Raw genomic sequence first — 14,815 nt, 5'->3', positions numbered from 1 at the left:
GGTAAGAAGGGTTTCGCGTGTTTTTAAATCCGCGGAATGGAGACATCACGCACAGGAACATATGGCAAGCAAAAATATTCGCGTGCTTTTATTTTCGCGCTAGTTTCTGGTTGCGCGAAATGCGCGAAAATTTCAACACCGCGAAAATTTCCACTTTTACAGTAATGTGAAAGTACCCATAGTTATGAGATCTCTGACACTCAACAAGGGCAAAAACTGCATGCCCTCCATAAATATTTAAAATGCAAAATATGCAACAATGTGCAAAATAATGCATAATGTGAGTAAATAAAAAAATTGCTATAATCATGTAGCAAACTTCTTGTAAGTTTCAGCCCTGCGAGGCCACACTATACAATACGTTGCATAGTTTCGCAAGAAGTAAGAAACTTCCCAAGCGCATGCATGATGTTTTGAATGAAGTTTTGCTTGGTACCTTGTTGAGAAGTTTGCGGTCACACTGCCCAAACTATGTAGAGCAAAATATTGGGTAGAGAAGCTACACTATGTTTTACAAAGTGTAAATTATGCTACAATGACATCATTCAAAGCATCACTTCTCTAACTTCATGCATGCAATTCTCATCTTGACACAGCTCTGTCACAACAAGTCAATAAAAGAACTTTGTATTTTGCTTCAATCTATTCGACTGTCAGCAGATTTATGCTAGAATTATTTCCAGCAATCCAGAGAGGGCGCTTTCTGATTGATACTAGAATTCTCTCAAGTAACCTACAGAGGGCGCCTTCCATGTCTGCAAGGCTTCTCCCTCTTTTCTGACAGTCTGCAAATAATCATTTTCTTTTAGAATGCCACTCACAGTTTTTATCCCTCTGGGTGCTGACAGTGAGTATTGTGCTGATACTTGTCTACAAGCTAGCGGAGGAATGTCTCAAATAGGTCCCATGATAATCATCCCTCCTTTGAGGGGACACCTTGGTTGTTACGGGGACGACCTGTCACCAAGCTCCGCCCATTACCATTGACACTGGTTGTCAAGGGATCTTGGAGAAGAAGGAATGATGATTCTTGCTTCTTGACTTGAAGGATGCTAGAGGAAGGTGAGGGAGAAAGAGAGAAAATATTTCAAACCAAAAGTTTATCAGGTAGGCCTACCCTGGCATTATCATTCTGCATAACAAAATTGGCCTAAAGCCAACCCCCCTGCCTAGAGCCACCCCTAAAAGAAATAGAACATCCCTAGGTCATGAACCCATGGTAAAGAACAGACACAAGGTCAAAGTGTGTGCAAGTGAGTGGGGGCAAAGGGGTAAATAAACCAGTTCTTCCATACTGTAGAGTCCTATCATGGAGAGTTCATCACATAGGGGTCATTCCATTTCCCTTAGGGGTGGTTCTAAGCAGGAGGGATTGCAATAGGCCAATATTGTTACTCTTCATTGCACTGTGCTATGAGATCTTAACCCGTTGAGGACAGACTGATTTTGCCACAACACGCATTTCCCATGGACCCCTGCACTAGTATACTCAGGACTCGTCCTCAATGGGTTAAGATCTCTCTTCATTATCAGACTTTCAGTTTCATTTTTCTTCTATTTATTTTTACAGTTTCACAATCAAAAGGTGAATATGGAAATTGTGATGGTGTACCAATTCAAGCCTGTCTGTGGCCGACTTGGTAGGGGAAAACCCCGAGGTAAGTACAAGACTATTTTATGACTCTAATAGGCACATGAAGTGATACAGATACACATATTGTATATAAACAGCACATACAGGAACAGACAAAAAGAAAGATGAAGATCTAGTAATGTATGCATCATTGTATGACTCAGTCCTACTTAGCGAAAGCAGTGATGAAATTATTTTGATTTGCCTAGATCACTGAGTGTTTAGAATCACTGGATAGACTGTTTCACAGGCTTTGTGAGGGAATGAATTCAAAATATCAACCTCTTCAGCTGTTAGCACATCTTCAGTATCAAATAAAATAAAAAGTATTTTGAAGCTAAAATCATAACCTGACTGACCAATTGCCTTACACAAAATTAAACAGACAATATATCATTCAGTGTTTGAGTAGCAGCCGCAATAAAAATCATGTCCATACGTATACCAGTAGAATTCAATTTAATTTGAAAATTATAACCAATGTATCAAAATGATCATAATGCATCTACTTGTACATCATCATGATAAAAATTTGCATTACCATGTATTACTATATATTATCATTCTACTCATCATTATGCATTCTGCATTGTGGGGGCGCTGTGGCATAGTGGATAGACTCCCAATCAGAGGATCCGAGTTCGAATCTCGCCCATTGCTTACGTCATTGGACAAGATGTTTTACCCACCATGTCCCTCTCGACCCAGGTGTATAAATGGGCTCCTGGCAACGCTAGGGTAATAATAATGGCAGGGCCCTCTGGTAGAGCAGTGGCAACACTGAAGAGGCTACCCTGGGTAAATAAGACTATTATTATTATTATTATTATTATTATTATTATAATTATAATTATAATAATAATAATAATAATAATAATAATTATTATTATTATTATTATTTTTTATTATTATTATTATTATTATTATTATCATTATCATTATTATTATTATATTCATTATGATAACTAGCGTCCACCTTGGAGTATGACCATGGTTACAATACTCACATGGTTAACAAACTTGCCACTACCAGGCAACCTGCCATGACAAAAAAGACGATGCCGGGATTGACACGGATAGTAACGTAGTAGATGTTGTTGAATGTGACGGGCGAGATGACCATCGTAAGACTTTGAAGGCATCCAATACAAGCAAACATCACTCCTAGAGAGAAACAAGTGAATTACAGATCAGAAATGTTGAGTAGTAGTAGCAGAAGTAGTAGTAGTGGAGCAGTGCTACACTACTACTACTTATAATAATAATTATAATAAATTTAACAAAAACAACAACAACAATAATAATAATAATAATAATAATAATAATGATAATAATAATAATAATAATAATAATTGTTTCTTAACTCTTTATGTGCCACATTCGCACGCACAACTCAGTCGACGGCGTGCCAACTTCGCCTATTCCGCTTAATCGCACAAAACCACCTAAACCGATCGATAAATTGCCAAATGCCACAGTACGATGAAAGCGTTTCTCGCGATTCTGTTCCTCGCGTCCATAGCTTGCATTTCATGTGGTGATTGGCTAACAGTGTTTCATACTGCATTTTCTGCATTTACAGTGATGTAGCTACTGGGCATTTGAAGAAAAGCAATTATAGATTTGTCATAGAATTTATATCAATGCAAACCTTGGCATTTTCTGTACAACTTTGCTCAATTTGTCTACAATTAAACATAAATCTCTATAAGTTACATAGATTTGAATAACAGAATGTTTCCTCAACGTATGACTACGTTGGTGTCTCAGAATAATGTGGCACACGGGGGTTTTCCACCTTGGCACATAAAGAGTTAATAAGCTCATTCACAGCAAACTAATCAGAGTTCAACACACACATACACACATCTTTATTATGCTGGAACAGTTTGGCTTTGAGTTTCTTTTTGAATAGATTTGGAATCCTGATGAAGAAACATATTTCTGTATTTTTGACCTCACTGCAATCAAAAATTAATTACTTACTCAGTTATTATTCAAGAATTTGTCAAATATGTTGGTAAATTACAGCGACTCCAACCCAAAGCACCTTCTGATCTGGAGATTCTCCCGCCTGAAACCCCTAGCAAACGGGAGACTCCAACTTGATGTGTGCGAAGCGCGAAGTTCCTATAGGGTTCTAGATGCTCTCTGGTGCTATCTAAGGCTTATTTTTTCAACATACGATAGAAATAAGTAAGAAATCCTTTCCAACGGGAGATTTTGCGAAAATGGGTTTTCGGCGGGAGATCTCCTGTCGAAAACGGGAGGGTTGGAGTCTCTGAAATTAGAAGAGAGTTTTCTTTCACAGCAGAAACAGCTTGTCACCAAATAGATAAAACAAACTTTTAATATCACACCACAAGGCTTGACACCAAGTTTTCTCTCTGGTGGGCTATTCAGACTTCTAAATTATTTAACTCTGAGATTTTAGTGGCAGAAAAAGGGACAAGTAGTGGCCCTACATAAAAGGAAATATGACAATCTACTTTGAATCTTGGTAGTTGCCCCATCAGGCCATCAAATACCAACCTTTTCAGAAGTTTGGTGGCCTGATATCAACTTTAAGTGGCCCCCGGCCAAAAGACCACTGCTAATGTTGAGCCCTGCATACCACAACAACTTCTACAATACAGGAATCTACATAAATTTTAAGAATGAAACGGCATGCTTGGAAAGTGGTTTATACCTTTTACCTTCTCCAAGACTGCCTAATACAAGTTAATAACAAATGTTAAAGTATAAAAGAAAATGAAGTAACATTTTATGCTATTCACACTGCATAACCCTGACAGAAGTTTCAAGATAGCATCCCCAGACCACTAGAGTGATGGTCAAAACATGGGCATGGTCAAACCTTGTTCTGAAGGGTAGACCAGCTTGGACATCACAGTTCTCAACATCGGTAGAGAGAGAGCACGGAAAAGACCAACAGCTGGGACTAGGAAGACAAACAAAGAACAGTGATCGCATTTTAAGCTTGAAAGAGACCAACGGCTTTTTCTACAGAGATAAGCAGAGAAAAGTCATCTCACTTCAATCAGATAAATTTTTACGAATTGCATACAGAAATACTGTAACTGTCACATAATCGTAAATATGCAGTCAAACCTGCCTTAGTCAGGGCTGGGGGAACAGGGGGGTTCAGGCCCCCTACTTTTTTGCACCATACAAAGGAATAAGGTGTCATAACTTAAGGCCCCCCTGCCCAACTTTGTTTTACCCTGGAAGTGCATAAGTGGCACTAGAAAGAAATACATAGAAACCCTGAAGTGTGAGTGTGGTAAGGTTATGTTTTTTGCGCTGAAGACTTTTTTTTTTTGCTTGTCAGCTGAAGAAACCAGGAAGTGACACCAGAAGTTGCAATGAAGACTTTCTTTTTTTTTTTCCTTGTTAGCTCATGAGACCCAAAAGTGCCTCCCTCCAAACTTTTGAAAATGTGCTGCCAGCAGTCTTAGCGACCACCTGTCCACAGTGGTCACCTGCTGTAACCAGAAAATATAAACACTTTCCTTCTAGAGAAAAGCCATGAAAGAACCTGTATACAGGTGGAACCTGTCTTTAATGGCCACCTTTTTCCCTCTCCCCTGGATGGCAACTTTAGATAGGTTTGATTGCACAATACAATATTTTGCCAACACAAAAAAATAAAAATAAGATATTCAGTGGAACTTCACTATAACGAGGACCTCAATTCATGACAGTTACCTGTTTTATGAGGCTTCTCATCATTATAAACACAAAGAAAGATATAGAGCTTAGGCCTGTAAATTTACCTCTATATGAGAGGGTTTTGTTACATATTGTGTATCCATTCTCATAATAACAAGGTTCTAATTCACACACACATACATAAAGATAGCAGTTCAGTTTCATGTAAACCTAAACACACAAGAAAGCACACAAGACAGAAAGTACGCACAAGAAAGATCCTCACTGATCATTTTTTCATACCTGCATAGAGAAGTGCATTCGTTTTTGCAGCACCAGTCAGGACGATGCATAAGATTGAAGAAATCAAACCGACTTGAATAAGACTACCATCTCCAAGCTGCTTGCTGAGGACTTTGCCCCCAATGATCATTCCTGGACAGAAAATGAGAGAAGTCAAATTCCCAGAGACGATAAAAAATAATGTCAAGTAAGCACAGAAAATCTGAAGAATAAAACACATGGAAATACGCTAGAAACTGAAAGAAATAAATGTGAGAATTTTCCATATAACCCTTTACATTCCAAGGCACTTGACTTATCTTGTCAAAATCTTTCATCAGCATTTAATAATCCATCCGAATTTGACCCAGTTGTAAATTTTGCAAAGCTCACACAGGTGGAGCAATGTGACTCAGTCCAATGGAAAGGCCATGGTGATATAGTAGGGATTAGGGAGATTACTTAATCTCCTTTCATTTGCCATTAGTTTCCAACAATCTATGCTCAAGATGAAGTGCGTGCCAATCACTAACCAAAGCACAGTAAGGGTTAAACAGGGTGAACGATCTTTGGCTCTTAAACAGTCTAATCAAATCTTGGGCACAGTTCCCATCAGGTGACTAGGTGAGATCACATGACATGATCTACTGCAGAAACCAGGTCACATGACATGGCCCATCCACCAGTGGGGTCATTGTACTATGATCTCTACATCTATTGTTTCTCATTAGATGAGTGGGCAAAGAATGCTACTGAATACGCCATATCATATTGAGGCATCTAATTTTTTGCCAATTGGGACTTCCCAACAATTTCACGAGTGTTGAATTCGCTATTGTGGAAGACCGTACTGAACGGTGAATGTATGCATGCAGGTCACATTTATGTCAGCATCGGACTTAATAATTTTTGCGTGTTTAAAATTTGCGAAATTTGCGAATATAAAAACCATATGAAATATTCACCATACACATTAACTCGCAAAGTACCGGTACTCTTCTTTCCATGCTTTGTATGTCCCTAACCTGCTAGCCCGACCAGACGCTGTTACGCTATGTCGCGACGTACCATGTACAGCGACTGGGCTGTGTATAGTTACTAACCTGCATTTGGGGCGTAAATCATATACTGTATACACAGAATATTTCACTGTGTTTAAGTTTTTGTGATTTTTTTCCCATCATATGTTTCTCAGCTCGTAAAAATATTGGTACTCATACCACATTGTCTGTCATATTCAACGCTGGAAATAAAGGAACTAGATTTCATTTAGCAAAAGGATATCAGTATTTCACTTAGTCATTCTCAATTGTACCTTCAAGCACTTATGAAATGACACTGTTAGCCCTACATGTAATTTGAGAATCACTATTGTTGTGAAATGTATAGAGTATAGTACCAGACACACTGTTGACCACAGAGACTCCAACCCCAAGCACCTTCTGATCGGGAGATTCTCCCGCCCGAAACCCCTAGCAAACGGGAGACTCCAAGTTGATGTGTGCGAAGCGCGAAGTTTCTAGGGTTCTAGATGTTCTCTGGTGCTATCTAAGGCTTATTTTTTCAACATACGATAGCAATAAGTAAGAAATCCTTTCCACCGGGAGACACAGAGCCAGGGCGGGAGAAATCAAATCTCAAACGGGAGAACGGGAGATTTTGCAAAAATGGGCTTTCGGCGGGAGATCTCCCGTCGAAAACGGGAGAGTTGGAGTCTCTGTGACCATTGGGACAAGGCTAAATACAGTGACATGGTAAGGTGAGAAATTGTTGTTTCTGAAAGCTTTCATAAGCTCCTGAAGCCAAAACTTGTGTCGTCTAGATAACTCCAGGATATGAATCCCCTACAGAGCATCTCGAGATATGTAAACTAATCTTGAATGATTATTTCCTGGTAATGTAGTTATACACCAGTCTGCCACGATAGATAATACATTGATGATATATTGTCACATGATCATCTCACACTGAGAACCAGAAGTTTCTTTTATAATGAATCCTATAATCTTTACTATGAGTAACCTAAGGCACTTGCGCATTTATTCTGTGGAAAGGAGTTTCAAAAGCTTTATTAAAGATAAACAGTCATCACAGGTATCAGGATAGCCTGCTATTGAGTGTTGGGATCGGTGTATGGATTACATTTTAAGTGTCATGTGCAGAGCTGTAGAAACTGAAACTTTTTTATCTTACAAGAAATAGGTGAGACTTTGGCAAAATATGAGGAAGTAGATTGTAGTCAATTTAGTCTCTGGCAAACTCTACCTGCTTCAGAAAAATTTGAGCTCTTGAAATGCTAAAGAAAGAACAACTTGAACTACTGTAGTATATCTCCTTTTTAATGAGAATAAGTTGGTGACCTGCTGAGAAGACTATTGAAGGTATTCAGCTGGATGGGGATGGCCAGAAAATACATCAGAAACTGGATGAAAAGTGAAGTGACCACTTGTACGTTACAGGCCAACAAAAAGAGAGATAACTATACAACATTATAAACCAACAATTAAGGAAATACCTGAAAATACAAATCATCAATAATATTCTTGTCATACATACAAATGTGAAATAATCAAATAAACCTCAACATAAACAACAATCTGATCATGCCATCATAACTCATGGAGATGTTGCACATGACTCAGAGAAAGAATTATGAGAAATAAAGCAAAATGATGGCCACACCTAAAGCACCAGAAACGTATTGCGCTGCGCTAAAGATTCCCACCATCCATGGTTTCCAGCAGAAGGGATCCCCCATACCATACAGAATGGTCAGGCTCGGGAGAGAGAAGAAGACGAGCACTCTTATCACCATGACGATGGTTGCTATGAGGAGAGGAAGACGGCGTTGGTGTGTGTTGCTCTGGATGAGGTTCAGGATGCGTCTCGGAGCGTCTCTAGCGTGGATGACGGAGGTCGATGACCTCTGGTGAGTGTCCGGCACCAGGAAGATGACATACATTGTTGTCATGGTAACACAGGCTAGGATGAAGACGTAAGGATAAAGAAACCCCTGGGAGATACAGAGAATTTAGAAAATAAGAAGTTATTAAGACAAAATTGATAGATACTCTCATTCAAATATACTGACAGACACCATTTATCAAAAGGATATCACTTTGTAAGAATCATACTCCTAAGAGGTACACAAGCAAACTCTTTTTATTTATTTCTTAAATTCCTCCATTGAATGTGAAGTTTTGTCACAAGCAATAATTGTACATTTCTAAACCTATCCTGACTCACATGATATCAAATTTCCATTCTGAAAGGCTGGCATGATTTGCATTAAATGGGACCAAGGGACATGATTGTGATATCATCAACTTGTTCATACATCTCATCACATTAAGCAACAACAACAACAAAAAAAATGTCCTCACTACAACGTTTGTAACTGATCAATCAGAACTCATCGATGTCAGTACACACACAAGGAGTACTGCAAGATATATTAGCATCACATCACTAAGATTGCCATTTTGTGCCAGATCAGGAAATAGCCAAACAATCTATATTTTAATTTAATTTATTCACTTTTACTTTCATTCATCCGATGTTTTTCTCTCAATGCCTTCAACCCATCAAATCTTTTATCTTTGTCCACTACTTCCTCATCCTGTAAAGTCCCACAACTCAGTAGTGGCGATATCTTATGTAGTCCCACATATACATATCTATGTATGTTAACTGTTGTGACTGCTATCATGAGGTCTTGAGTAAAAAGCTGGCTTTCATCTCATGTACATAGTTTCCCTGTATACAACTTGTAAAGAACTGATAGGCTTAAAGATGTGCATTGTATGATATGTACAGCCATGATGAGCACGTCAGGATAGCAATACACTGTATTCTTTGCTTTCTATGTTACCAATGTTAGTGAATCTTACTCGAGACATAGCATTAACCAAAGTATAAAATGCCAGTTTTAACCCTAACTAGGCCGGGGGGGGGGGGGGGGGGGGGGGGGGGCCTCCGAGGCCCCCCCCTCAACGTTCCGCGCGATACAACTGTATATCGCTAACGCGAAAAGCTATCGCCGCGACGTTTCATTACTTTTTTCTTTCGAGTCTCCCGCATCTTTTGACATCAAATTTGCGAAGCCCGGGTGCGCGGTTCCGAAGTTGTGCATAAATATGTACGTGCATGTCAGACCAAAAATTGCTCAAAAACGTGAATTTGTGTACAATTTCAATGCAAACTGTGCTAACAGGCAAATTTCATAAAAGCATTATTTGGGGGTTTTATTGATTAAAATCAATTAATAACATATTTCCTTGTTCAGAACAATGTCGCGGACAAGTTTCATCGAAAAAACAATGAAAAACATAAAGTCGAAAAAACAAAGAAATACATGAGAAATTCAAAAAACAATAAAATACTTAAGAAATTTTTTCTGATGGCACAATTTTTTGTCCTTATATTTGCTCAAGACACTGAAAAGAATATTTTCACAAAAAATGTGCCCATTTTGAGCTTTATTTAGTGATTTACACCAAATTGTCTGATTTCATGCATCATGATGCATAAATTACCATAATTTAGCATAAATGATAATTTTTTGAAAATTTAACTTCGTGGTACTTTAGATTACATCATAGGCAATGTGTGTGCCAATTTTCGTCGCGATCGCGCGGTCGACGGCCGAGAACTGGAGGGGGGGCCTGGGAGGCCCCCCCCCCCCGGCTCTATGATCTACCTAAATAGCCCGGCCTAGTTAGGGTTAAACTAATTTCTTTCATTAATTAGAGTACTAAGAATTTACTGGGAGGAACCATGTTAGCTGGACATACATGTACTAGTTACTACGGTATAAGCTTTAGCTGACTGATTCTATGACAATTCACTTGCTTGCTAATTTGTTTGTTTCATTTTCTGTCTGACAAGATGGCTAGATAGCCCATATCTAGCTGCAATATGAATAGCTGATCTGCAATGGGGTCCAGTTGTAAGTACCTCACCTGGTTAATGTACCCGCTATTAACAATGAAAGAATGAAGCGGTATCTTTTAGTGTACATAAAAACTATGCATGAGCTGTGACTCTCACACAGGCCTTCCATTTTATGTCCTATCCGAGGGAGAGAGTGTCTGCCTCTTGCTACAGGGGATGGAATGCTTCCACACAACATTGCTCAGTAAGACTTCTGAGATTCAAACCCACTCTTGAACCGTTTGAATTCAATTTGATTGAAAGCCAGATAAGCAACAAACTACAGACCTCGCAACCTTTTTTGACTGCAAAATAGGGATGATTTGGCTCAAAAATATGAAAGAAAGAGCAGATCCCATTGCAGTGTGTAGTAAAATGATAGAGAACATAGGAAACTCCAAATGAAACACGAATTGGGAAAGGTCAAAATTGAGATTCTTTCCTCCAAATTCAGAATAGTTGGGAGGGTTAGAACTGAGCCCTCTTGATGGTATAGATAGAAAAGATAGCTACAACAGGTAGAAACAAACAAACAAACAAACAAACAAACAAAAACTAGAAAAGCACTCTTAGAGCACAGACCTCCGCCAAGCAGCTACTCGACATCTCCACCGATGATCTTGCTCTTCCCAAAGACATTTTTCTCCTCTCCACCACTGGGGAAAAGCTCTCAAATAAGCTCTTCCACAGATCAGTGATTTCCACCAATAGGCATGTACATGCTGAAAAATCGCCCGATTTCCCAATATGGAAGCCTTTGTTTTGTCATAAACCCTCAGCTGCATGGCACGCCTCTCCCTAGCAGAAACTGGGACACGCACTTTAGTGCATGTTTGAAAACCTCAAAAATGCACAGCTTGAACTCCCAAGTTCACTGACCCTATCTGTCAAAATATCCAAAATCCTTCATAAATTCCCCAAAAATTCTTGGATCACTACCAAAATTTAATCATCTGTTATTTGTGTCATTCTCAACATTTCCTGTATGTTTTATCCAAATCCGTTAACTACTTTTTGAGCTATTTTGAACAAGGACGAACAAACTAAAGCAACAAACATACAAATTAACAAACCAATAGTAAATAGTAATGAAAACATAAACTCCTCCCTTGGCTGAGGTAACAAACAAAAAGGAGGCATAAGCAGATATGGGTGACACTTACAGAGGCTTGTATCCAGTATCCCACCCCAATCTGAGCGATGCCGGCTGCCGTGAAGCTCAGACAATCGAGGAGGATGATTCGGAAAGCTCTCTCCTTCTTAGTGGTGATGTCAGCCATGTAGGAAAAGCATCCAGCCAGGAGTAGGGAGAAGTCTCCGCAGACACCAAGGGCAAAGTGACCTGTATAGGGTCAAAGGTCAAATTTGAAAGGTCAAATCACTGTCAGATGATTAGGCCTCATAATATTACAAGTTTTGTGTGTGTTTTTTTTTTTCATTCTAACATTATTACAGAAAACATTTCTGTCTTCATATTTTTTAATCTGAGACATTAATTTTTGCTGCAAATACATGAGAGCATATAAACTCCGTATGGGTGTGAAATGGGAGATATATCTAAAATGGCTTACCAATCAGCAGGTATGCTATATCTTTTTCCAGTAAAGTGACAACAAGATAGACGGCAGCATAGACACAGAATCCAATGGATGGGACTATGAGGGCAACCTTCCTACCCACTAGGTCACTATGTGCTCCAATCATGGTGGTGCAGAAAAGCGCTGGGAGAGAGGTTGCTACACTCAGGTACAGAGACCACAGCAATACCTAAAAGAGAGTCAGAAAAGCGCTGGGTGAGAGGTTGCTAAACTCAAGTACAGAGACCACAGCGACACCTAAAAAACCATCAGAAATTGTCTGATTACCATAGAAACAAGGCCATGAACTAAGCCCAGAAAAAATGCAAAATGAGTGCAAGAAGATGACTGAGAAAACAACAGACAACAAATGTGACAATGCACCTCAAAACAAACAAAAAGTCGCCAGACATGATTTTTTAGTCAAGACCATATTCTGAAAGACCAGACTTTAAGCTTTAAAATGATGTATAACTCAAATCAAATGGACTCTCCTAACCTATCTAAATATTGGAAAGAAAGCACAAACTCAGGAAAAGCGTGAACTGAGAAAAGAGGCTCTGAAGTACAGTGTCTATTCAAGCGCTTAATCTTTACCAAACCGTACTGGCTGTGTGATGAATGGGACAAAAAAACAGGAAGTAAACCACCAGAGTAACAACAATGAAACTATTATCAAATTAAACTGAAATTAAGCATGGCTCATTAACACATTCTGTCCATAATCAATACCAACTTTCAAAGCAGTAGCACTATCCTTTTAAAAGTTATTAGAGTTGAAAGTGAAGAGTGTGGACAAAGTTTTTTTCAGAAACGAAAAGGGGATTCTAAAGACACACCTAATCACACTATTCTACCAAAAATGTTCGAGATAAACTGCTAAAAACACACTTTCCTGCCCGTTTTATGACACCCAATTTTAGCATAATGTAAAAGAAGACCTGCTCTTTCAGAAAATATGAAAAAGTCAAGTTCGGCTAGGTTGACCCATTTCACTTATTTTCAGTCCTCACGCAAAATCAGTGTGTGCGACTTTATGTTTGTTTTGAGGTGCACTGTCACAAATTATAAAAGGAGAAAGTTTAAGATCTAGAGTAAGAGAGAGGGAAAGAAAGGAATCTAGAAAGGAATCTAGTTCAAAAAATTGCAGAATTATACAGTTAAAGTTAACAATCACAAAATTACAAAGACAGGGCGAAAGTGTACAGAAAGAAAAATGAAAGAAAGAAAAGAAATGTCCCATATATACATGATAACAACATAAACAACACAAAATTAAGTAGAGAAATTAAGCAAGAAAAAACAAAATGCTGACTAGGAAACATTAATAAGCTGACTGAAACAAAAGATTTGTGCTTGCTGTAAGATAAAGAGAAAATCACTGAAGAGCAGGAAATACTTCACAGTAGAAATATATTGAGAAATCTCCAAGAGTGAATCTACTTAATAATTAAATGTGCTTGCTGACAAACTTCAAGATCAAAAATATATCTTTTGTTAGATTTTTCTCTATTTTATCAAATTTCTCTGTCTTCAAGGATGCAGATAACCAAATACTGTGTGAATTCTGGAGGCACATTAGCATAAATGTATCACTTTAGTAAACACCTGTATAAGGAAGCTAATCGTTGGAGTACTCACCTGTTGTTGAATGGCGTGCTCCGTCTCCTTATTGATAATGACATGTGGATCAGATGCATTTTCCTGGCACAAAATGTCATTTTTGCTTCTATTGCTATAGGTAATGTTGAACTGATCCTGGGCTATCCTATCTGTGAGGTACTGAAGACGGAGCGGGATAAAAAGACCGTAGCACAGCATCATGAAGAAGATCACTGGTTCCACTGTGATGTGGCAAAATCTCTTGGTCTTGTCTGCCTCCAAACCTCTTTGGCTGTTATCAGCTGAGGCTGTGATTTGAGTGGAAGATGTCAGTGGCTCCTCGTCTTCATCCATGGTGCACCTTGCTTCACAGGACTGAAAGTTACACCAATCAGTACACAGTGTTACAAACTTACAATATCTAGCACTCATGTGGGTTACAAAATTACACCACTCATTATACAGTGTAACAAACTTACACCATTCAGTACACATTGTTGTCGATACAAACTTACAATATCTATTGCACAGATACATGTAGGTTTATACAAAATTAAAACCATCACGAAGGTAGCATTAAACACAAAAATATTGTAATCCATGGCCACAAATCGCCCTAACTCGACTAAAATACAAACCAATACATCATATTAACATAATCAAGTACATGTAAATTTAGTCAAGTAGTATATGATGATTACAAGTCATGGCTTTATACAGACATGCATGGGATACACGTCCCTTGATTCAATACATACTAGAATTCCAAATAAGAGTCACTGGACACGGGAAAGGTTGAGCAACAACCATCTGTTGAGAGCATTAACCATCAGTTGAAAAAAACATATATTAGCTTTTAATAGAAAATGTCCAACGGAGGGCCACAAAATTAGTATGTGAAATAAGATCTTTATCTTATGAACAGAGATTGAGGCACCTCGGACTTTCAACTTTAGCATACCGCAGGGCGAGAGGTGACATGATTGAAGTTTTTAGATTATTTCATAAATATGATCAGGAAGTAGTGCCTGATTTGGGTTTAACAAAAAAAATGCACAAGAGGACATAGTAAAAAGTTATATATTTTTCGTTCACATACCACTACAAGAAGAAACTCATTTTACATGCGTATCAGGAA

The 14,815-nt window shown here is 38.5% G+C and overlaps 1 protein-coding gene across 1 annotated transcript; it reads right to left on the bottom strand.

Annotated features, from left to right (window-relative positions):
- Nucleotides 1–913: 913 nt before the first annotated feature.
- Nucleotides 914–14,031, bottom strand: LOC139728718 (proton-coupled folate transporter-like). Its single transcript, XM_071639659.1, has 8 exons — nucleotides 13,717–14,031; nucleotides 12,070–12,265; nucleotides 11,662–11,840; nucleotides 8,249–8,579; nucleotides 5,588–5,719; nucleotides 4,491–4,574; nucleotides 2,641–2,797; nucleotides 914–1,052 (listed from the first exon to the last, which is right to left on the bottom strand). Exons 1-8 carry the CDS (start codon nucleotides 14,029–14,031, stop codon nucleotides 914–916), a joined length of 1,533 nt encoding a protein of 510 aa, XP_071495760.1.
- Nucleotides 14,032–14,815: the final 784 nt, after the last annotated feature.

This window comes from Diadema antillarum, unplaced genomic scaffold, assembly GCF_040938485.1.
Source record: "Diadema antillarum isolate AM-2024a unplaced genomic scaffold, OU_Dant_1.0 seq00000193_RagTag, whole genome shotgun sequence".
Classification (NCBI taxonomy): Eukaryota; Metazoa; Echinodermata; class Echinoidea; order Diadematoida; family Diadematidae; genus Diadema; species Diadema antillarum.
Note: the sequence above shows the minus strand (reverse complement) of the source record. Positions and strands in the feature narration are given on the sequence as shown.